General features: G+C 35.8%; 1 protein-coding gene across 2 annotated transcripts in view; it reads left to right on the top strand.

Moving 5' to 3' along the window:
- The window catches only part of PRKCA (protein kinase C alpha), a 590,805-nt gene that overhangs the window by 536,106 nt on the left and 30,523 nt on the right, over positions 1-24,176 (top strand). For both annotated transcript variants that reach the window (XM_007482766.3, XM_001370222.5), the window contains exon 14: positions 17,032-17,112. In XM_007482766.3, the coding sequence (XP_007482828.1) occupies positions 17,032-17,112 (81 nt within the window). The remainder of the gene's footprint in view (positions 1-17,031; positions 17,113-24,176) is intronic.

Here is a 24,176-nt window from a genome sequence, read left to right on the forward strand (position 1 = left end):
CTTTCAGTGTGGCCCAAACCAGATTAAGATGTAATTGGAAAAAAAAAATTTAAACAAATAAATACAGTGAAATATAGATAATGTTAAAATGTGTTTTCTTCAATAATATGTGACCTACAACAGATGAGTTTGTAGGGTTTAGTAGCCCCTGTTTCTATTTGAGTTTAACATCTCCAGTGAAGTATATAGGAGAGTCAGCCTAACTGACTTGCCCCTGTTTCATTTTGTAACTTGGGGCAAGTTCATTTAAACTTTCTGTGTCCTAAGCTACCTCTAAGACTATATAAATTGCAAAATTGTTGCTTATTTGCTTTAGTAGTGGGAGTATCCTTTATTAAGAGTTACCTAAAGCCATGCAATCACATTTTCATACCTATGCATAAATACATATGTATGTAAATGTAGCACCAGCTCTAACAGCTTTAGCCCCAAAGACTAATACCATTATTGTATGTTTACAAGGGGATGAATTTTGGGGAGTGACAGTTTAACTGTCATCTGTAAGAAGCCTATGAGAAGACTGAGACAAGCAATTTGTCATTCTGGAAGGACTTAACTGTTGTGGCTAGAGACATACTTCTGTGGACAGAGAAAAAGAACAAAGATGACTCCTTTCATGAGACTTAGTGATTTAACTGTCAAAGAGAAAAATTCTAATTCTAGAGAGAAATTTCCTGAGAGAAATACATTTAACTCTCATATGCAAAGACAGTATAAAGAGAATTCTTGCAAGGCTATGACTGCCATCTCAAGAGAGATGAATGCTGTAGGAGAGTTTTCATATTTTTAAAATGAGCAGTTAAAAAAAAAAGAAAGAAGCACTTGCTGTTGATGATCAGAGGTGGCAGATCTCTTTCTTGCTTTGATACATTATTAAAATATTTAAATACATTTGGCTTTGTATGGTTATAGTGTAATGTAATTATATAACCAGTAACTGATATTTATTTACACTTTCCATTTGAGAGAATGTGATAGATATTATTCTGATTTATTTAAAATTTAATAAACTAGGATGGGGACTCAGAGTTAAGTGATTATTAAGAAATATTATACATTTGATATAGCAAAATATACACCTTGATTTCCTTACAGCTGGAATGAGAATTACTAAAGTAAATGAGCTAACAGCCATTAGAAAGAAAAGTGAGTACCCTACTCTAGATATTGATGCTGTAATTGTCCTTAAACCATGCTACACTTAGGGAGGGGCTTTGTAGATTTTTTTCTTTCTTTTAGGCATTTTCTATCTCATTACAAAGACATGGAAATTCATATAATAATAAATTCAAAGTGCCTGCCTGTGAATTGATCAGTACATAATCAGTGATACTTATTAATGACATTAATTTACCTTTTACTTTTTTATCTATGTATCCAATATATAGAGTTATTGTTTTGTTTATTACTATATGTTGTATTTTAATCATTAACTTACCATTACCAGTTTGCTAAATATAATTTTTATGTTATAACTACATGAAAATTGAGGCATATTTAATGAATATTGTAAGCTAATTCATATAAAAGGCTACAGCTTTCTTTCTTTTGATCTTAGGAGTAGATCCTGAATGTCCAAAGACATTATAAAATTGTTTTTAAAAATCTGAAAATGAGTTGGAGAAGGAGCAATTAGGTAGCACAGTGAATAGAGTACCAGGCTTGGAGTTGAGAAGGCTTACTATCAAATATGGCCCCAGATACTTCCTAGCTCACTCATTCCACCATAGATGAAACTTCCACGTTTATTTTTTCTTCCATGTGCATAGAAAATGATTTTGAAGTGTACTCTGAAAGAGGCAGGGGAAAGGAATAGCATTCCTATACTGGACTGGACTTTGTGTTTCTAAGTTACACTATTCATTTTTAAAACAAACAAACCAAAAAAATACATATACATATTTAATTCATAGTAGTTTCTTGAGCCTCTATTTGCATTTTAATTGCTAGCTTTTCAAATACCTTTTAAAATGCATGATCCTGAGCAAGTCATTTAACTTCATTGCCTAACCATTGCCACTCTTCTTAGAACTGACACTAAGACAGAAGGTAAGAGTTGAAAAAATAAAGTTGGAGAAATGTAAAGTGATCATTGTGGGGGAAGAATCTCAGAGAAACTACTCAATTAATATTTTGTGAATTACTAGTCCCAGATGACCAATCTATGATGACCCAATTCTATGACAGTAAAGATTAATACATGAAAACTGATTTTTCAACCACCTTCTGAGGATAAGGTATTAATTTAAACATTGGAAAATTTTATGAGACAAAAGCATTTCTCATTAGAAAAATGCAAAGGCATGGTGAAATCAGAGAAAGCTGCTTATGTAGGTAATTCTGTGTATAAAATTTCCTAAACAACAAAAGTTGAATAGACTTATGTTAGGAATCTTCTGAGGACAGATCTCTTCTTCTAGGGAGTAATCAGAAGTTTAGACTGATGGAATTTTCTATGGAATTTCTAAATAGTTGGGTAGCATCAGTACTAGAAAAAATGTAGAATTCAGCTGAAAATATTGTAGGATTTCCTTTTTAAATGCAAGTCTCTAAGAGCAGAAAAATCTGAAATCGTCTATCAAGCATATTTGCTAAAGCTAGTATAGCCCAAACAACTGACCTAAATGCTGAGATGGCATTTGCTAGATTCAGCAGTAATCTTGAGCATGTAAGAGAACTGCCATCCAAATCTGTGGTACGAAATAGCCTACATTAGTGAATGGCTACAGTTTGAGAAGGTGAGGGAAAGAGAGGATTGTATTCAGTGGTTGCTATGTGCCAGGCTGGGAATACAAAAACAAACTGAAAAGATCATTTGTACTCTTGAGGAGCTTGCATTCTCATAGGAAATTACACACACACACAGGTGGGAGCTAGAATGAAAGGTGGAGGTGAGATATTTGCTAGTGAAGATTAAAAAGCTGCTGGAAGGAAGTGGAAAAGTCCAGAGAATCAGGAATAGAACAGGGAATGAATTGAATATACATGGTCGGGTACCTTGTGAATCGGTTATCCCAGCCAAGAGTCACCAATTAGAGGAGAGGGCTTTATGGGTAGAAGTATCTCCAAGATGAGAAGACTACTATAAATTAGGGGAGAAGATCAGGAGAGGCTCTATGAATGAAGGATCTGAATTGTAATCAACATGTGTGTTTCTTCCACCAACAAAGATTACAGTCTCTCCATAACAAATATGTTAATTGTGCCAGTAAAGATCCCAAAGATTCCATTCTACAACAAGGCATTAGAGAAAGATATTAGTGGAGGCTCCTAAACTGATACCCAGCAGTTAATACAGTTATTTCAAGTCTGCAAGAATTAAGATGAGCATGTTTCCAAGGCACTTTTCTAGGTGCTGAGAATATACAGATAAAAAGCAAAGCAATCCTGACCCTCAAGGAGCTTATGTTCTCTTTTAATGTCTTCTTTATAATGCATTGCCTTTAATTTCATGGACTTGTTCATGATACAGGGCATGACATGCTTCCATATGATAAATGGTATATATAAATATTTCTCTCACTACAACAAAATAGTTCTGAGCATGTATGTTATCTTTGTCTCCCAATGTCAATGAAATAATAATGGGGCTCTGGCATATTACTTTCTCTTATTTCTCATAGTTTATTTTACCAAAATGTTACCCTTGTTTCCCAACAAGAGAAAGCTTACCATTGATACATTTTTCTCTAATTGTTAGAGCTGGCTCTCCTATTTCATCTATAGTCAGAATTTTTAAAACCCCTTTTTCATGAAATATAAAAATATAATTTGTCTATAGTTTCTATAGGTTATCATAGGACTTGGGGTATATCTGGGAAGAGAAGAGGTCCCTTAACTTTTTTTAAGCTCTTACCTGCTGTCCTAGAATTAGTACTAAGTTCCAAGGCAAAAGTATGGCAAAAGCTAGGCAATTAGGGTTAAGTGATTTCCCTAGGGTCACATAGCTATGAAGTGTCTCCAGGAAGATTTGAACCCAGGACCTCCTTTCTCTAAGTCTGGTTTTCTATCCATTTAACTATGGCACTGTCCCAGAGACCCCTTAATTTTAGAGCAAGTACAGTGTGGTCACTAGATTTTTCAAAGATATTATTTTGAGTGGTATTGAAAACCACATATGATTTCTTATACCATTTTATTCTGGTCTGACCCTTGGGAAACTTTACTATCTTCACTATGGTCAGGATGGAAAGGCAGGAGAAAGGTGGCTATTGTTTATAGATTTCAAAGCCTTATTGGGTTTAATTTTAAGAAATTTTAAAATGACAATTTCTTGCTTTCTTTGGGAAAAATGAGATTTTTCCTCCCTGTGCTTCTAGATTGAGCCATAATTTTTCCTTTAAAGAACATTTCAGGTCTTATCCACTTATCCAATCTAGTCCAATAAGAACCTTCTATGTGCACAGCACTGTGCTGGGCACTAGAGACACAAAGACAAAACAGACAAGCAATAAAAACCCTGACCTTAAGCTTGCATTCTTCTAAAGAAAATACAAAATTTAATCAGATAAGTGTGTACATGATCACTTGAGTCAAGATAAAGCAGTTGGCAACTAGGGGAACTAGTAAAGACTGTCCTTAGAAAGTGTCACACAAACTAAGGCTTAGAGGAAGATAAGGATTCTGAAAAGTGGAAGTGAGAAGGGAAAGCAATATTAGAACTTCTATTTCTATTTATTTTTAAAAGACTAAAGACATTAATCCTTACCAGTATTTAGTATACAGACTGACAGTCATCTGTGTGTCAATCACATATAACACCCAGTATGTAAGATATTTTGAGAGAAGGCTAAAAATTCCATAAATATGAAGAGATTGGCAGTGGTATTTTCACTCATTCATAGTAACTATAGCCAGCATTTACAGTGCTTTAACATTTGCAAGGGCATCACGCATATGTTAATCTGATCTTACCCTCACAACAACACTGAGAGGTGTTAATAATAATAACTATTAATAATAATAATAATAATAATAATAATAATAGATAAAATTTATAAGATGCTTACTGTTTGCCAGGAATTTTGCTAAGTACTTTGCAATTATTGCCTCTAGTGATCCTCGCAACTCTAAGAAGTAGGTATTGTCATTATCCCTATTTTATAGATGAAGAAAGTAGGACTGAGAAAAGTTAAGTGACTTGCCAAGAGTCACCCAACTGTAAATATTCAATGAGAGATTTAAACGGGTCTTCCTGACTCCCTCTAGCACTTCCCCATTATGGCACCTGTATTAGCATGTGTTGCACTGATGTGTCTCTATATAAGTGGCTTTAGAAATTAGGTTAATCAGTTAGTCAACAAGTATTTCCTGGGCACTGTAATATCTAGTTTTAACTAAACTAGCTCTTTAAAAAAATGGATACATGGTTAAAACAAAACCAAAAAAACCCCTCAGATTGAAGATATATATGCCAAAATTGTGAGCACAAGATAATAACAAGAAAATGTCAGAGTTGAAAATACTGGTGTCTGCTTAAGTATCTCTCATCTCTATGGTAATACAAGCATTCTATATTTTATGGCAGCTGTTCTATAGATTTTTTTCTTTGAAGTTCTTTGCACTGCCACATGCCAGAAGGAAGAAAATCCTCTCTGTGTCATCAATGTCAAGCAGTCTTCTTTTCCCTCCCTTCTTTCTGTCTTTCCTCCTCTTTTTCTGTTCTCTACTTCTCTGTCTGTCTCCCTCCACTCCAACCAATCCTTGTTCCCTATACATCCATCTCTCTCTTTGCCTCCCTGCCATTCCTCCATTAAAGAAAAGGAAATATTAATCCCAGCTCCTTGAATGAGGTTTCTTAAGATTTTCTCCTAGTTGTCGATACAGTTTCTAAGTGTAATAACATCCCTATTTAATAATACAACTGAAAAAAAAACTTTTTGAAAGTCTTAGAGGAATACATCTTGCCTCACATTCTTTGAGTTTCCAGTCTTAATATATAGAAGATTTCTGGAATGAATTTACTATGTCAGAGACAGCAGGGAATCAGAATACACTGTATAAGATAATGGAATTCAGTTTATCCAAATGGGCATTACAACTAAAATCTTTAATAATCTCTGTGTGCCTCTCTATTGTTTAGATTAAGGTGAGGTTCTTTAAATGGACTCCCTCCCCCTGCCAGCCCCAATGGAGTTGAGTTAATTAGAGGTATATATTAATAGCATCTAACCAGTGAATAATTTTTTTTTTCTAAAAATGAATTTTCTGTGGCAAGTTTGAATCTTAAACACTGTAATTTAGCTCTTTGAGGCTTCTCATTTCAACCAGTGCCCATGAGTACCATATTAATAAGCCAAAGGTGACTGATTTTGAATTTCTTTGAAAAGAGACATTCTTGTTAAATTCCAAATCACATCCTGCTATTACTCCTGAGAGAACTACACTGTAATTGCCAGATAGGCCCCATAATATTTTTTCAGTGGCTAAACCAGCATATTTTGTTTAGTTGATGGAGGCCATTACTAAGGAAAACAGGCCTCTGATAAGTAACATTGCTTGTCTAGATCTGAGAAGGATAGAAGAAAGGAGAATGATCTATTAGTGGTCGGTGGAGAAAGAAGATTAAGTGTAAATTATAGATAGCCATTTTGAATTAGGAAGAAAGACAGCTTTGTGAAATTATGGCTTTCTTTTTTATTAATTTTTTAAATTTGGTCAATTTCAAACATTATTCCCTGGTTACAAAAATTATTTTCTATTCCTCCCTCCTCTTTCCCCTCTCCTCCCCTCCCGTAGCCAACACAGAATTCCACTGGGTATTACACCTGTCTTTGATCAGAATCCATTTCCATATTGTTGGTATTTGCACTAGGATGTTCATTCAGAGTCTACATCCCCAATCATATCCCCCTTGAACCATACAATCAAGCAGTTGTTTTTTCTTTGGTGTTTTTACTCTCACAGATTTTCCTCTAAATGTGGATAGTGTTCTTTCTCATACATCCCTCTGGGTTGTTCAGGATCACTGAATTGCCACTAGTGGAGAAGTCCATTACATTCAATTGTACCACAGTGTGTCAGTCTCTGTGTACAATGTTCTCTTGATTCTGCTCCTTTCGCTCTGTATCACTTCCTGGAGGTTGTTTCAATTCCCATGGAATTTCTCCACTTTATTATTCCTTTGAGCACAATAGTATTCCATCACCAACATATACCACAATTTGTTCAGCCAATCCCCAATTGAAGGACATCCTCTCATTTTCCAATTTTTTGCCACCACAAAGAACAAAGCTATGAATATTCTTGTACATGTCTTTTTCCTGATTATCTCTTTGGGGTACAAACCCAGCAGTGCTATGGCTGGACCAAAGGGCAGACAGTCTTTTAGCACCCTTTGCACATAGTTCCAAATTGCCCTCCAGAATGGTTGGATCAATTCACAACTCCACCAGCAATGCATTAATGTCTCTACTTTGCCACATCCCCTCCAGCATTCATTACTTTCCTTTGCTGTCATGTTGGACAATCTGCTAGGTGTGAGGTGATACCTCAGAGTTGTTTTGATTTGCATCTCTCTGATTATAAGAGATCTGGAACACTTTTTCAGGTGCTTATTAATAGTTTTGATTTCTTTAACTGAAAATTGCCTATTCATGTCCCTTGCCCATTTATCAATTGGAGAATGGCTTGATTTTTTGTACAACTGGTTTAGCTCTTTGTAAATTTGAGTAATTAGATCTTTGTCAGAAGTTTTTGTTATGAAGATTGTTTCCCAGATTGTTATTTCCCTTCTGATTTTGGTTACATTGGTTTTGTTTGTACAAAACCTTTTTAATTTGATGTAGTCAAAATTATTTATTTTACATTTCGTGACTCTTTCGAAGTCTTGCTTGGTTTTAAAATTTTTCCCTTTCCAAAGGTCTGACATGTATACTATTCGGTGTTCACCTAATTTACTTATAGTTTCCTTCTTTATGTTCAAGCTATTCACCCATTCTGAGTTTATCTTGATGTAGGGTGTGAGGTATTGATCCAAGCCTAATCTCTCCCACACTGTCTTCCAATCTTCAAAGCAGTTTTTATCAAATAGTGGATTTTTGTCCCAAAAGCTGCGATCTTTGGGTTTGTCATAGACTGTCTTGCTGAGGTCACTTACCCCAAGTCTATTCCACTGATCCTCCTTTCTGTCTCTTAGCCAGTACCAAGTTGTTTTAATGACCACCACTTTATAGTATAGTTTGAGATCTGGTACTGCAAGACCACCTTCCTTCACATTTTTTTTTTCATGATTTCCCTGGATATGCTTGATCTTTTGTTCTTCAAAATGAACTTTGTTATGTTTCTTTCTAATTCAGTAAAGAAGTTTTTTAGAAGTTCTGTGGCTATAGCACTAAATAAGCAAATAAATTTGGGTAGGATGGTCATTTTGATTATGTTAGTTCATCCTACCCATGAGCATTAAGGTTTTTCCAATTGCGCAGATATAGTTTTAGTTGTATGGAAAGTGTTTTACAGTTGTGTTCATATAGTTCCTGTGTTTGTCTCGGCAGATAGATTCCTAAGTATTTTATGTTGCTAGGGTGATTTTAAATGGAATTTCTCTAATTCTTGCTGCTGGGATGTGTTAGAGATAAAATAGAAATGCTGATGACTTACGTGGGTTTATTTTGTATCCTGCAACTTTGCTAAAGTTGTTGATTATTTCCACTAGCTTTTTATTTGATCTCTAGGATTCTTTAAGTAGACCATCATATCTTCCACAAAGAGTGATAGCTTGTTCTCTTCATTGCCAATTTTAATACCTTCAATTTCTTTTTCTTCTCTACTTGCTACTGCTAGTGTTTCTAGTACAATGATTAATAATAGAGGTGATAATGGGCATCCTTGTTTCACTCACACATTGGGAAGGCTTCTAGTTTATCCCCATTGCAGATGATATTTGCTGATAATTTTAGATATCTTCTGTTTATTATTTTTAGGAAAGGCCCTTCTATTCCTATACTTTCTAATGTTTTTAATAGGAATAAGTGTTGTATTTTGTCAAAAGCTTTTGCTGCATCTATTGAGATAATCATATGATTTTTGTTGGTTTCCTTGTTGATATGGTCAATAATGTGGATGGTTTTCCTGATATTGAAACATCCCTGCATTTCTGGCATAAATTCCACCTGATCATAGTGAATAACCCTCCTGATCACTTGCTGGAGTCTTTTTGCTAGTATCCTATTTAAGATGTTTGCATCTATGTTCATTAAGGAGATTGGTCTCTAGTTTTCTTTCTCCATTTTTGACCTGCCTGGCTTTGGAATCAGTACCATATTTGTGTCATGAAAGGAATTTGATAGAACTCCCTCTTTGCTTATTATGTCAAATAGTTTGTATAGTATTGGGATTAGCTATTCTTTGAATGTTTGATAGAATTCACTTGTGAATCCATCAGGGCCTGGGGATTTTTTCTTAGGGAGTTCTTTGATGGCCTATTCAATTTCTTTTTCTGATATGGGATAATTTAAGAATTCTATTTCTTCTTGTGTTAGTCTAGGCAATTTATATTTTTGTAAATATTCATCCATATCACCTAAATTGGCATGGCATGTTTATTGCCATATAATTGGGTAAAATATTTTTTAATGATTGCCTTAATTTCCTCTTCATTGGAGGTGAGTTCTCCCTTTTCATCTATGATACTATTAATTTGATTTTCTTCTTTCCTTTTTTTTATTAGATTGACCAGCACTTTGTCTATTTTGTTTGTTTTTTCAAAATATCAGCTTCTAGTCTTATTTATTAGTTCAATAGTTCTATCACTTTCAATTTTATTAATTTCTCCCTTAATTTTTAGGGTCTCTAATTTGGTTTTCTTCTGGGGATTTTTAATTTGTTTGCTTTCAAGTTTTTTGATTTGCATATCCAAATCATTGACCTCTGTCCTCCCTAATTTGTTAATATATGAACTCAAGGATATAAATTTTCCCCTGAGTACTGCTTTGGCTGCATCCCATAGATTTTAAAAGGATGTCTCATCATTCTCATTTTCTTCAATGAAATTATTAGTTGTTTCTATGATTTGTTCTCTATCCAATTTTGGAGGATCATATTGTTTAATTTCCAATTAATTTTTTATTTGACTCTTCATGTACCTTACTGATCATTATTTTTATTGCCTTATGATCTGAAAAGGATACATTTATTATTTCTGCTTTTCTGCATTTGTATGCCATGTTTTTATGACCTAGTACATGATCAATCTTTGTGAGTGTACCATGTGCTGCTGAAAAGAAGGTGTATTCCTTTTTGTCCCTATTTATTTTTCTCCATATATGTATTAACTCTAATTTTTCTGAGATTTCATTCAGCTCTTTTACCTCTTTCTTATCTATTTTTTTATTTGATTTATCTAAATTTGATAGTGGTAGGTTCAGATCTCCCACTAGTATAGTTTTACTATCTATTTCCTCCTTCAATTCTACTAGTTTTTCCATTAGAAATTCAGCTGCTATACCATTTGGTGCATACATGTTGATTAGTGATATTTTCTCATTGTCTATACTCCCTTTTATCAGGATGTATTTACCTTCCCTATCTCTTTTAATCAGGTCTATTTTTATTTTGGCTTTGTCAGATATCATGATTGCAACTCCTGCCTTCTTTATATCAGTTGAGATCCAATAGGTCTTGCTCTAACCTTTAGTTCTGACCTTGTGAGTATCTACCCGCCTCATGTGTGTTTCTTGTAGACAAAATGTGGTAGGGTTTTGGATTCTAATCCACTCTCCTATTCGTCTACATTTTATGGGTGAGTTCATCCCATTCATGTTCAAAGTTATGATTGTCCCTTGTGAATTCCCTAGTATTTTGATATCCTCTCCTAGTTCTGTCCTTTCTTCTTTTGCTATATCCTTTTAAACCAGTGCTTTACTTTTAATCAATCCCCCTAATCCCCTCCCTTGATATGATTCCCTTTCTGGCCCCTCCCTTTTTGTTCCCTTCTATTTTTATTTTAGGGTCTATTAAGTTCCCTCGCCCCCTCTCCTTCCCTCCCTTTTTTGTACTCCCTCCTCCCTATAGCCCTTAATTTTACCTTCTCCCTTACCCTGTAGGATAAGAGATAATTCAAGATCCCAATGGATCTAGATGCTCTTCCCTCTCACAGTTGATTTCACTGAGAGTAAGGTTTAAGTATTATCTATTAGCACTCTCTTCCTCTCCTTCTTATAAGAGTATTCTTCCCCTCCCATTCCCATGTGTATCTTTGTGTGAAAAAAGATTATTCTATTTATTTTATTTCTTCAAGTATCTCTTGGTACCCTCTTCAATTCCCCCCACCCCTTTTCTTGCATATCATCTTATATCCCTTAATGCCCCAATCTTTTCCTATTAGTAATTCTTCTAATTACTATAATAATGAATACAATTTTTGAGAGTTACAAATAATATTTCCCCCATATATTAATATATATAATTTGATATAATTGTAGCCCTTAAAGAAGACAGTTTGAATACAAAAAAAAACAATTTTTCTCCTTTTCCCTCTTTTTCTTATTTACCTTTTCATGTTTCTCTTGATCTTTGTGTTTGGATATCAAACTTTCCACTTAGTTCTGGTCTTTTCTTTACAAATACTTGAAAAATCTTCTATTTTGTTGAATGCCCATACTTTCCCCTGGAATTATATAGTCAGTTTTGATGGATAGGTGATTCTTGGTTGAAGACCCAGTTCTCTTGCCTTTCTGAATATCATATTCCAGGCCTTGCTGTTCTTTAGTGTGGAAGCTGCCAGGTCGTCTGTGAACTTGATTGGTGCTCATTGGTATCTGAGTTGTCTCTTTTTGGCTTCTTGTAGAATTTTCTCCTTAGCTTGAAAGCTCTGGAATTTGCAATTACTTTCCTGGTAGTTGTCTTTTAGGGATTTGGTATAGAGGGTGTTCTATGAACTCTTTCAATGTCTGTTTTGCCCCCTTGTTCAAGAACATCAGGGCAGTTTTATTGGATGATTTCTTGTGGTATGATGTCAAGATTTCTGTTTATTTTTTGGCTTTTCAGGTAGAATAATGATTCTCAAATTTCAGTCCTTCCTCTGTTTTCCTGATATGTCACCTTGTCAGTGAGATATTTTTTGTTTTCTTCTATTTTGTCAGTCTTTTGAGTTTGCTTTATTAATTCTTTCTGTTTTATAAGATCATTGGTTCCCAGTTGCTCAATTCTGGTCCTTAAGGCCTGGTTTTCTGCTTTAACCTTTTGATTTTCAGCTATAATTTTTTTGGTTTTCTCCTATAACTTTTTGGTTTTGTGCTATAATTTTTTTTCTTTTTTAACCATTTCCCACTTATCTTGTGTGACAAGGAAATCACTTTAAAAGACTGATATATATTAATTTAAGGTCACCAAGGAATTCAGCTATTAATTCCTAAATGAAAACTCAAGTCAGCAATCAATCTTTTATGGAGTTTAATTACAAACAGGAGGAAGAAAGGTATGAGAGAGAGAGAGAGAGAGAGAGAGAGAGAGAGAGAAGGGAGTAGGGCTTAAATACCCCCTCTGTTTAGGCTGGGCCAAAAGGCCCAAGCCCTTAGATAGCTGAGGCAAAGAAAAGAGATCAGTCCCTATCACTCACGTGACCAAAATGGAGAAACAGTCTCAGGGGCCTCCACCTCCAGCTTCCTTCAAAGCAAGCTTCTCAGAGCACAACCTCTCAGAGCAAAACCTCTCCAACCCCCTTCAGTCCTCAGACCCCACTATCTTTAAGGGAACCATCTCAGTTCCCTCCCCTCAGTTCTCACATCTACCAATCACTGTCCATGTCTTCCCTGTGCCAATGGTGGCTCTAGCTTAACCCAAGACCGCCCAGAGGTCTGTGGCTTTGCACATGTCTGTTGAAGGTCATATTCTCAAATAATTAAATCTTGATCCTTTGCTGCAGCCCTTCCTAAATCCTGTTACCCTGAGTAGGGTGGAGATTGGAAGTTCCAAGACCTGGTTCTGTCATTCCAAGTATCTCTATTGTATTAATTCTAAAATCAATCATGACTCAAAGAACTTCCTGTTCTATGCTTAATCATAGGTCAAAGCCCTTTCCATTGTTCAGCAAAAGGTTTCTGTCCTAAAGTAATCTTAAGTAGGGAGGAGAAGGACCCTCCCATGCCAAAGGGGGGTTCACATTCCAATAGACTATCAGTAGGAAATTTTTCAAGTATGAAATTTCCCAATGGTGAAATTCCCAACATTTATAAGTCTAAGAAATTTTAAGGTTTACCCTTGCCAGAAGGCTTCCATCTTTTGATAATCTCCAATTTAAGTCCTTCCAGAGCTTGTGGACAATTTCCATGTTTTTAGAAGGTTTTGTTTTTGTTTGAATTTCCTCCTATATATCCTCTGCAGCCTGGGTTTTTCCTCCGTAAAAATTTTCAAGGGTCACTGACTTTTTTTTGCTCTTTTTGGAAGGAGTTTGGGGCTCCTGTGTGCAATTAGTCATTGCTGTGGAAGATTTACCTTCCTTTTTTAGTCAGAAATCTGAGTGAGCTGGGCAGGTTCTCTGTGTATGGAGTTAAGGAGCAAGGATTTTGCCTGAGGCAAGCTCTTGAATCTCTGCAGCTATGCTACCTTCCGGGGGGTGCCCACAGCCTGCACTCCCCCACCCACCAGGATTTCAGGTGTAACTGCTCTCAGGGGTAGGTCCTTGGTGGTCTTAGTCAGCTCCCAAGACCTAGAGGTGCCCTTTGCTCATTCCAGAGGTGCCCCTCGCTCACTCGCTGATTCTGGCACATGCTGGCTCTGACTCTGGCTCTGTAGGTGGGATGGGGGAGGGTAGATCAGCTCACATTTTATTGGGAGCTTTTTCACCCCCTTATAGTGTGGAAATGCCCAAATCCCATATACTGTCAATGCTTCCCCCTCCTGTAGAGTCCCTTCGTTCTTATGAAAATGGTTTTTTGGGTCTTCTGAGGTAGTCTATGTTGGTGGTCTGAGGAGAGGAAGCATCCCACGTCTAGACTGCTGCCATGCTGCTTACTCAGAAGTCCTCCTGGCTTTCTTGATCTATGGAAGTTCTCACACAGATGTATAAGCAGAATCTTTAGACTTTTAAGTTTTGGCATTTTCCAGAATTCAGGATGTATTCCTTATATCCTGAGGAGGTAGTTTTTGATTCCTGAATTGGTCTTAAAATTAGTTATGTTAAATTCTAAATAAAGTCCCCTTCATTCACCAGCCTCACTAATTTTATTGAAATCCAATTATCAATATATTTTAAAAATAAGTTCACAGAATACAGATTGAGGATTCATCCACCAAATTAATCTATCAAAAAGTAACTTAGTGCATAGGAGTTACTGTCATAACAACAAGTTAAATTGAACTGTTACTTACCATTAAGAAAAGGATGCTTTAAGAGAGATGGCAGTGCTAAGGAACAATACTTAGTTTCAGATATTTCTTCTCTAGGTAGGTACAGGAAATAGGTACACAATTAACAAGCAAGGAAATAAAGATGTACTCACATGTATAATCACAATATGGGATTCTTAACAAGAATGTCATTGTTTTCAAATATGTTATTAAACATTTCAAAAGTAACTTTCAGACATTTCTTAATAAGAAAATTGACAGTATCCCTGGAATTCATGAACGGAGTTCACAAAATGAGCACAGAAATGTTCCCATGTAAAAAGGAAGAAGAATATAGTCCATTTGGATGAGATGAAAGACGTTGAAAGATTTTTTTTTTCAAATCTATAAAGATCCAAATGGGTCTTAATTAAAACCTTAAAGGTTCACAGATTTCTACTCCCCTTCTACTGAGTGCAATTCTAGAAAGAATTTAGAGTGCCTCCACGTTACTACCAGGATCAAAAATTCTGTATGGCATTTTCTCATTTGGCCCTTCTTACTTTGACTCTTTCTTCTCCCTTAAGTATACTATCCTTGCTGTTCCTTGTAAAAAGGACCATGTTCCAACTCTGGATCTTTTCACTGTCTGTCCCCCATACCTAGAAAGCTTTCCTTCCTTATTTCCATCTCCTGGTTTCCTCCAAGATTCACCAAAAATCTCACTGAATATAGAAGGCCTTCCCTTGTGTCTTTTCCTTTCTACCCTTCCTTCCAACTTTCTGATATTATCTTCCATTTAATATATATTAATATATATTGCATACACATATATAGTGAGGGGACACACAATAAAAGAAATGGAAAGTACTGTCATATATATAGTATACGTACATAGTATAGTAAATGGAAAGTAATTTACATATATTTTATATTTTTTTATTTTTTGAGGACAGGGACTGTTTTTATTTTTCTTTTTAATCTCAGTGCTTGCCACAAAATAAGTGCTTATGTTTTGTAACAATCCAACTACTTTTTTCTCTGTAGTGAAATTTGGTTGGTTAGATAAATATGTTTATAACAGCTAAACATGAAATAAAATAATGTTTTATTTTTCAAATGTTGCTCCAGCAACATTAAACATTGTCTTTTCATACCCAGAAATCTTTTTCAAACTGAAGTGTATGACATCATTTACCTCTTACCAAGGACACTCTTAGAAACCTGCTGTGACCATGAAATTATATACCACATTTACAATTCAACACTCTCATTACTTTTTAGGTTTTAGAACGCTTTGTCTCATTCTTACAGGTGCAAGCTTAGAGTGACCCTTTTGAATGAGGTGGAAAGGGATGGAAAGCAATAATGTGTTTAATAAAACTTGTCACATTTCATTAAAAATGTGTTAAACTCATGCAACCCTGTATACTATTCTGCAGTGATTGTCAAGAGAACAGCCCCAAGCCAGGAAATTTAGTTCTATTCAGTTTATAAGGAACAATGAATTCCACTGCCATTATTCTCTTGATTAAGCCCCATATTTATCAGGTTATTTTCCATTTTCTTATTACAAATTTAACAGTGACAAAGAAAAACACATAAATGAATCAGATATTTTCTTGGTATTAGCCCACATAGTCTTTCTGTTAGAATAGGGATGTGTAGGACATGATTGATAGCAGAATGGTCCAAGAGAAGAGATGCGTGCTTTCAGATTAGAATCAAATTTGGTCCATAAATTTTTGGTATAGAACCTGCTATTTCACAAGAAATGGTCCTCTCTTTCCTGGTTGGTTTCTGTGTTTGTCAATTTCTTCTTAATGAAATAAGAGTTAAGTTAATAGAATCTGAAATTTAGCCTTTTTTTTTTCCTTCTGACATCTCTATGGTCAAGCTTTTATTCTTACATTTCTCCATGAATTCTACACAGAAATACTATGAATTAATTTATTTAAGCTAGACAGAGAGAAAATTATGTAATTATAGTAAGACTTCTTGAATTTATCTGTTAGACTTCTGAGTAATATTAGAAAGGTTGATAATTCTTGATAAGAATAAATCAAGAAACTAACTGAAAATAGCATCATGGTTGTGTTGAGACTAATAGCATTATTTTATTTCTCTTTGCATAACAAATGTATTGAGTTATATTTGTTTTGGTTTGGTTTTTGCATTACTTGAACACCTCAGAACTTATGTACTTGATTAAGTGTCACTCCTAATATTAAAGTAGTAATTTGGGGATATTACACAGTTATTCCCATTATGTTGCTATTATTGGGTCCCTTCTTAGTGTATTGCTGTCATTCATTGGCAAATTTTTCTCTCTCTCTCTCTTTCTGTCATACATACACACACACACATACACCAGAGGATGAATTTAATTTTTAGAAAAAAGCCAAATGTCACTTAGAAATCAGTTAAATAATGTATATAACTACATGGCTAATGTCATTTCTCTTTAAAGATAAGGTTTCAACAATAACCAGAGATTTCCTTTTTCAGTATGTAAACTAATGCTAGGGGAAATTCCCAAAGAATTCCAAACAGGTTATAATCAAAGATGATATCAATAGAGTTAATATATGATTCCTAAAAAGGCTACTAGAAAGGCAGTATTCCTTTAAATATGTAAGTTCAAAGACAATCACACCAAAACTGATCTCCTGGCATTATAGTTATCTCTCAAACATGTGCATGTTACAATGGTTTTCTTTGAGGATACTGATTAACTACTAAATGTATTAATTTTTCTCTTCACAGATCATTGCTTATCAGCCATATGGAAAATCTGTGGACTGGTGGGCCTATGGTGTTCTGTTATATGAAATGTTAGCTGGACAGGTAATGATTCATTATATTGTGACATTGATTTTATGTGATGTGCAAAAGTTTATTTCTTTGCTGTGGACTTACTTATGCTTACTATGCAATAGTAGGCGGTCATGGCTACTTTGGATTGAGACTGATAAGAGTCTGACTTAGGTGATCTCTTTTTAAGAACAGAAACTCCTCTTACTAAAGATGAAATAAGGTAGCATGGAGTTCTTCACCCTTTTTTTTTTTTGTCATGCACCCTTGGATAGTCTGGTGAAGCTTCTGAATCCCTTCTCAGAATCATATTCTTAAATGTATTATATCAAATGTATAGGATTATGAAGAAAATCAATTATGTTTTAAAAATACAATTATGAAAACGTTTTTTTTTTTCAAGATCATAGATTTGAGGCTTTGGATCCTTAGAGTAGTATATTTTAAAGAAATAGCCTTGAAATCAGAGAGACTACTAATTCTGAGCAATTAATTCACTTGACCTTTCTGTTTCTTCATCTGTAAAATTGGGATAATAGCTCCTACCTGCCAGGGTTGTTGTAAGGCTCAAATATGAAAGTACTACATAAATGTTAGCTATTATTTTTATTATTCCATTTAATTCTGTATTGATCATAACTGATTATCTTCCTTCTCTAAACTGACCCCTCTTCCAAATTTGCCCATTTCTGTTGAGGAAATCAGTATCTCCTAGTTTACTCTGGGTTCACTACATTTATGTTTTCACTTCCTCACACTGAAACAGCTGCTAAATTGATCTTATCTTCACAACCGTTCTCATATTTGTTTCTGAACAGCTAGATGAATTAGTAGATAAAGTGCTAGACTTGGAAACATGAAGACTTGAGTTCAAATGTGATCTCAACCTTACTAGTTCTATGTTGCTGAGGAAGTTACTTAATTACTTAGCCTCAGTTTCCTCATCTGTAAAATGGGGGTAGTAATAGCAATTACTTTAGCATTGTTATGAAGATAAGAAGAGATAGCTTATGTAGAACTCTTTGAAAACATTAAAGGGCTATATAAATACTATTATTATTATCGCTTTTCTCTACACTCGAAATGAATGTTCTTCATCTCCTGACCCTTTTTTACCTTTTCAATCTTCCAACCTTATTTCCCTTCCTTCTTCCATGTAAAATCCAATGACAAAAGCCTCTTTACTTTCTGGGACATGAGAGCCTCCATCTCCTGACTCCAATCATTTAAACTGGGTGTACCCCATTTCTGGAACTCTCTCTTCATCTCTGCCTCCTGCTTTTCCTGTTTTCCTTCAGGTCTCAGCAAAAGTCCCATCTTCTGTAAGAAACTTTTCCTAATCCTTAATCTTAGTACTTTCCCTCTGATATTATGTCCAATTATACTTTACATATTACATTAGAACATAGTTTTTTACATGTTGTTTCCCCCATCAGACTATGAGCTCCTTGAGTTCAAAGACCATTTTTTGCCTTTCTATACTCTAGAACTTAGCAAAATACATGATACATAGCAGGTGCTTAATAAATGTTTGTTGATTTATAATACTACCACTGTAGTTCAGGCCCTCATCGCCTCTCACCTAGACTAATTCAATAGCCTCCTAATTGATCTCTTTAATTCTAGTATCTCCCCTCCTCAGGCTATCCTCCACAATTGTCAAATCAATACCCCTAAAACATAAGCACTGGAAATTCCAATGGCTCCCTGTTACCTCTAGAATCATACTCAAACTCTTCTGTTTAGCATCTAAAGCTTCACAGTTTGACTCTAGTCTATGTTTTTAGGCTTCTTATACATTCCTTCCCTAACCATTAGAGTCTACTGTCCAGCCAAAAACTGGCCTTCATGATCTTCCCTTCAAACAACATTCTATTTCCTATCTCTACATTTTTGCATAGGCTATCAATTCCTCATCTCTGGAGTACATTCTTTCCTTAGCCCTGCCTCACAGAAACTCTAGCTTCCTTAAAAGCTCAGATCCTGTTACATCCTGTGATAATCATCACACCCTGATTCCTCTGTTGCTCCACCTCCCCCCCACCACAAGAGATCACTTCATATATGTTTTATAGTTATTTTTGTATGTAATACATAAATATAGATATGTATAATAGAATGTAAATTCCTTCAGAGTAATTTCTATGGCTTTGTATCTTTGACACTTAACATTATGCCTCAAACATTGTAGATGTTTGAGATATAATTATTGGTTGAAATAATGATCAGATCTTATTAGGAAACAATCTGCTTCTGGGAACTACATTTTGTGGTACATCAAAAAACTAGGCACTATTTAGAGGAAGATAACCAGAATAGTGAAGGGACTGTAAATCATGGCAGTGGTTCAGGGGACCTGAGACATTTAGCCTAAAGAAAATGGGACTTATTTGAAGACAGCTGTCATATCTTATTTTTGAAGGGTTATCATGTAGAAACATTAGATTTATTCTATAATGTTTAGGGGGAAAACTAAAATAATGGGTAGAAGGGGAAAATTTTTTAATTCAGTGTTATGAGTTCTTTGAACAACTGGGTGCTAACCAACGCAACAAATTGAGCTACGTTTTATAGTCATTAGCCCCATGTACAATCTCTTCCAACTCTATTATTCTATCATATACATACACACACATACAGAGAGACATGTGTAAGTATGTAAAATTTCAATCTTATACTAAACTTTTGAGGCAGGTATTACAAGTATATTACCCCATTTTATGAATGTGGTTCTTAAGTTTAGAGAAATCAAATGTGAACTGCCTGAGTTACCCAGTTATTAAATGGCAAAGTCAGGATTCACATACAGACCTTCCATCTAATACTCTACCACCCCAAATCAGTTTCTTTATACTTGGAGTTTTGCTATGATTCTCTTCACAGAAATGGAGGAGGTTGCCTTGTAACCTCAAAGCACCAAGACCCCTCATCTCTGAATCATTGAACACCTCTAGGATCCATCTATGTGCATTTACACATGAGATTAGTACAGGTCTTTTAGGAAAGGCAGAAATTAAATATAACTTAAACAAAGGGTTTTAGAGTTTATTTTCCATAACATTTCATTATAACTTCTATTAATAGTCCTATAGGTCTCATTAATAAAAAGAGTAGGTCCTTTGCAGCATTTTTATGACATTTTCCCAGAGATGCTACTGCCTAACCATTAATATTTCTTCACATATCTGCCAGGATAGAGATGGTTTGTTGTTGCTTTGTGCCCTCCCAATAACTGCACAATAGCATTATAAGTGTTGGTTTTCAGGAGGAGAAAGACTTTGGAAGGACCCTAGAGAGTTAATGCTGACTTTGCTAAAATCAGAGAATGGAAAAGTAAAATGAATGTTGGCTATGAATAGTTCTTTACTATAGTTCTTTACTAATGAGTGACTATGTGTTTATCCTCTTATCACTTGTCCTTTCTTTCCTCTTTGTCTTGTACTTTTGTATATAAGTGCCCTGCAGTATATCAGATGCTCAGGGAGGACAAGCACCTCTGGTGGGAGGGCTCAGGGCTACTCATTGATTTGGGGCATCTATCTTTCACCCAGCTATCACCTATGACTCCCAAGAAGTTGTAGCATGCACAGTGGCCACTATAAAATTGTCTCAGCAGATTGGCCAAACCAGTTGAGAGTAACTGATAGGCTTACAACCTATGGGTAAGTTACTAGAATGGCTTCTCCAAGCATATGAAGACTTTACCCCCAAAGAATGAAATGTATGGATGAGAAAAAATTGTTCCAATGGCCAGGACGACAACTGAAGCAGATGTTGTGGAGCACTTAGAACTTGGTCAAACAGCAAAGATGCTAAAGTCATCCGCTGCATCCTGGGACAGGGATATTGCTAGTCATCCTGACTTTTGTCCTGCCACTGGACTTTGATGACTCTCGAAGAGAGGCCAACAACTTTTCACATCTCTGCTCCACTTAAATGCAACTCACAAGCAAGTCAAGGCATCATCCACATGATATCATTGGTCCCCTTAAAAAACAAAGGATCAACAACAATAAGTAATCTATGAAAGAGCAACTATGTGCCAATTTATTTTTCTAGATAATGTGACGACCTGGCTTTGTAAAGGATAACTGAGTCAGAAAGATCATTTGTTTCTTCTTTCTGCTTTTTAAGAAGAAAGGGCTATCTCCCAACATAAAAGAATGATTTTAGAAATAGGAAAAAACTTAAGCCATTCAGAAATTGTGTCACAATATCAGTTATGGGAAAAATACACCATCCCAATCTTGGCTTTTGGGACTTCTGGGTAAACATGGCTGCACCTTAGACACAGGAATATGCCTCTCCTCAGTGCCTACCAATATAGACTACCTCAAAAGGACAAAAAATCCAAATACACATGAACAAAGGGACTCCATAGTAGGGCACAGCATTGAAGGTACATGGGATTTGGGCATTTCCACACTATAAGGGGGTGAAATAGCTTCCACCAAAAAGTGAGTTGATCTACCCTCCCCCACCCCACCTACAGAGCCGATGCACTAGATCAGGGGTCCCCAAACTACAGCCTGCAGGCCACATGCAGCCCCCTAAGACCATTTATCTGGCCCCCACTGCACTTCCAGAAGGGACACCTCTTTCATTGGTGGTCAGTTAGAGGAGCATTGTATGTGGAGCCGCAGCAAAGCACAGCATCACTCACGTACAGTACTACTTCCAGTGACATAATCCTTTGCGTGGTGCCTTGTTTGGAGAGTAACTGAATGAGAATGAGGTGCAACACAAAGGATTATGTGACTGCACAGTGGAAGACATCAAAATGATGAGCTGCTATCTGGGGGAGGGGATTCCGCACTGCTGTCTGGTATAGTGGTGGTGGTGATGGGCCTGTGCAAGCAGTGGCCTCAGGCAAAAACCACTCTCCTTAGCTCCATACACACAGACAGCCTGCCCTTCTCACTCAGACTTATGACTGGAAAGGGAAGGGAAAAACCAGCATAATGATGGCAAAAAATCAACTTCCCAACACCAAGAAGAACAAGAAGAATTTGACCCTGAATAATTTTAATGGAGAAAAAATCCAGACTACAGAGGAAATCGCAGAAGACAGCCTTGAAATAAATGCATCCAGACTGTAAGAGACTGAATGTAATAATTATTGTTCACCAAGGATCTAATTTCTTAAATCCTAAATGAGACACTCAAGTCAGAATGGAATTTTATGGTGATTTAATGACAATAGGAAGAAGAAAATGAGAGAGAGAGAGAGAGAGAGAGAGAGAGAGAGAGAGAGAGAGAGAGAGAGAGAGAGAGAGAGAGAGTTAATTCAAACTGCTCAGGCTGAGCCAGGCAGGAGTTCAAGGTTTTGGCCAAGGGCAGCCTTCCTCTGAGAGCCAAGGGAAAGGGGAGTCAGTCTTTATCACTCACACACGTGATCAATTCAAGGAAGCTGTCTGTGGGAGCTCCTCCAGGCTCAAGTTCCAGGGTCAAACTGGCACCTAGTCCTCTCCACAGGAAGTCAAGAGAACCCCAAAGGCAGTCTTCTACACCACTTCCTGCATCTCACACGTGCCAATGGTGGCTCAAGCTTGACTTAGGGCAGCCCAGGGGACAGTCAGTTGTTTCTGATTTGTCATTTGCTAGCACATGCCAGTGTAGTGTGGGTGTGCACATTCCTGGGTTCTAGACTAAGCAAGATGGGAAAAATCTAAAAATCACAATCCCCCCTGATAATGATTGGGGGACTAGTCTCCCCAAATGATCACTAAACATAAGCATCCTGTACCTCAAAAATTTCTAACTGCAGGTGTATACAAAATTTTACCCTCTAAGAGGAAAACTACAATAGTTAGAGATAAGGGGGAAATAGGAGAGAGAGAGACAGCAAAACCAATGTTTTCCTGGGCTCATTGAAAAAAATCAATTAGGGGCAGTCCCCTTTGGCATAAGAGTGTACATTCAAAATAAATGTTCAATTAATCTTCAGTTCAATCAACCGCACCCCAAGGTTCATTCTGGATCTTCCTGTAGCGTATGGGTTTAGGTATCTTTCTGCAAACAGTTCAGTCTCTGAAATTAGGAATTAGCAAGCTTCTTCTCTGAAGATCTTTCTTGAACAAAAATTTAAATCTTGGATTTTACAAAAATACAATCCTCCCTGAAGAAGGTGTTGAAAAACACCCAGTTCAGCTCAGGATGCAAGGCTTAGTTATGGGTGTGTGTGAGTCAATTTATAAAAAATAAAAACAAAAACAAAAACAAAAAACAAAAGAAAAAATAATGGAAGAAAAATTAAACCCTTATATATATATATATATATATATATATATATATATATATATATATATATATATTAAGAAGAATTCAAAATCAGTATCAAAATATCAAAAATCTATTTATACAAATTTTGAGTAAGCAAGAGTAAATTTCTAACAGGCCCTTGTATTAGGGTCCAATTAAAGTAATTTCTAATCCCACAAGTCTGTAGGACAGAATACAGTAATATTTCACTTACCCATTTTCAGCCAAGGCTACAGGAAGTTGCCATACTATAGGAGAGAAAAAAGGACCAGATTTTCATTTTGATAAGGAAGTGTCATTCCCTGGTCTGATTTTAACCTTCATTCTCAGGCATAGAGGGAACCAGGATGATAGCCAAACTTTGGTACTTGTCTGTAAGTATTTTCACAAAGAGTGTGGATACAAGGAAGGCCTACATCTTAACGTATGTCAAGCGTCGCAATCTCGAGTCTCACATTAGGTTCAAGTCCTTTGTATTGGCTTAGAAGTGCATCAATCCTACCTGGATTGGTTTCTTCTTCTTTTTTTTTTTTGGCCCGTGTGCTTTTTGGCACTATTCAGGTTAAGTCTGTGCTCATTTTTTTTATCCCGTTTCCTAGAATCAGACACAAACATTAATTACAGTCCCATAACAATTATGAATAAATGGCAGGTTCCCACAGTCTAAAGATGTTTGGGTATGTATTAATATTATAGCAAGTATATGTATCTATCTATGTATGTATATGTATATATATATACACATATATACTTAAACTTATATTATTGTAGAATAAAATTAATATTGATTGCATGTGCCTTAAGTACAGAAATGAGAAAAGGGAAAAATCAAATAT

Source organism: Monodelphis domestica, chromosome 2 (genome assembly GCF_027887165.1).
Source record: "Monodelphis domestica isolate mMonDom1 chromosome 2, mMonDom1.pri, whole genome shotgun sequence".
NCBI lineage: Eukaryota > Metazoa > Chordata > Mammalia > Didelphimorphia > Didelphidae > Monodelphis > Monodelphis domestica.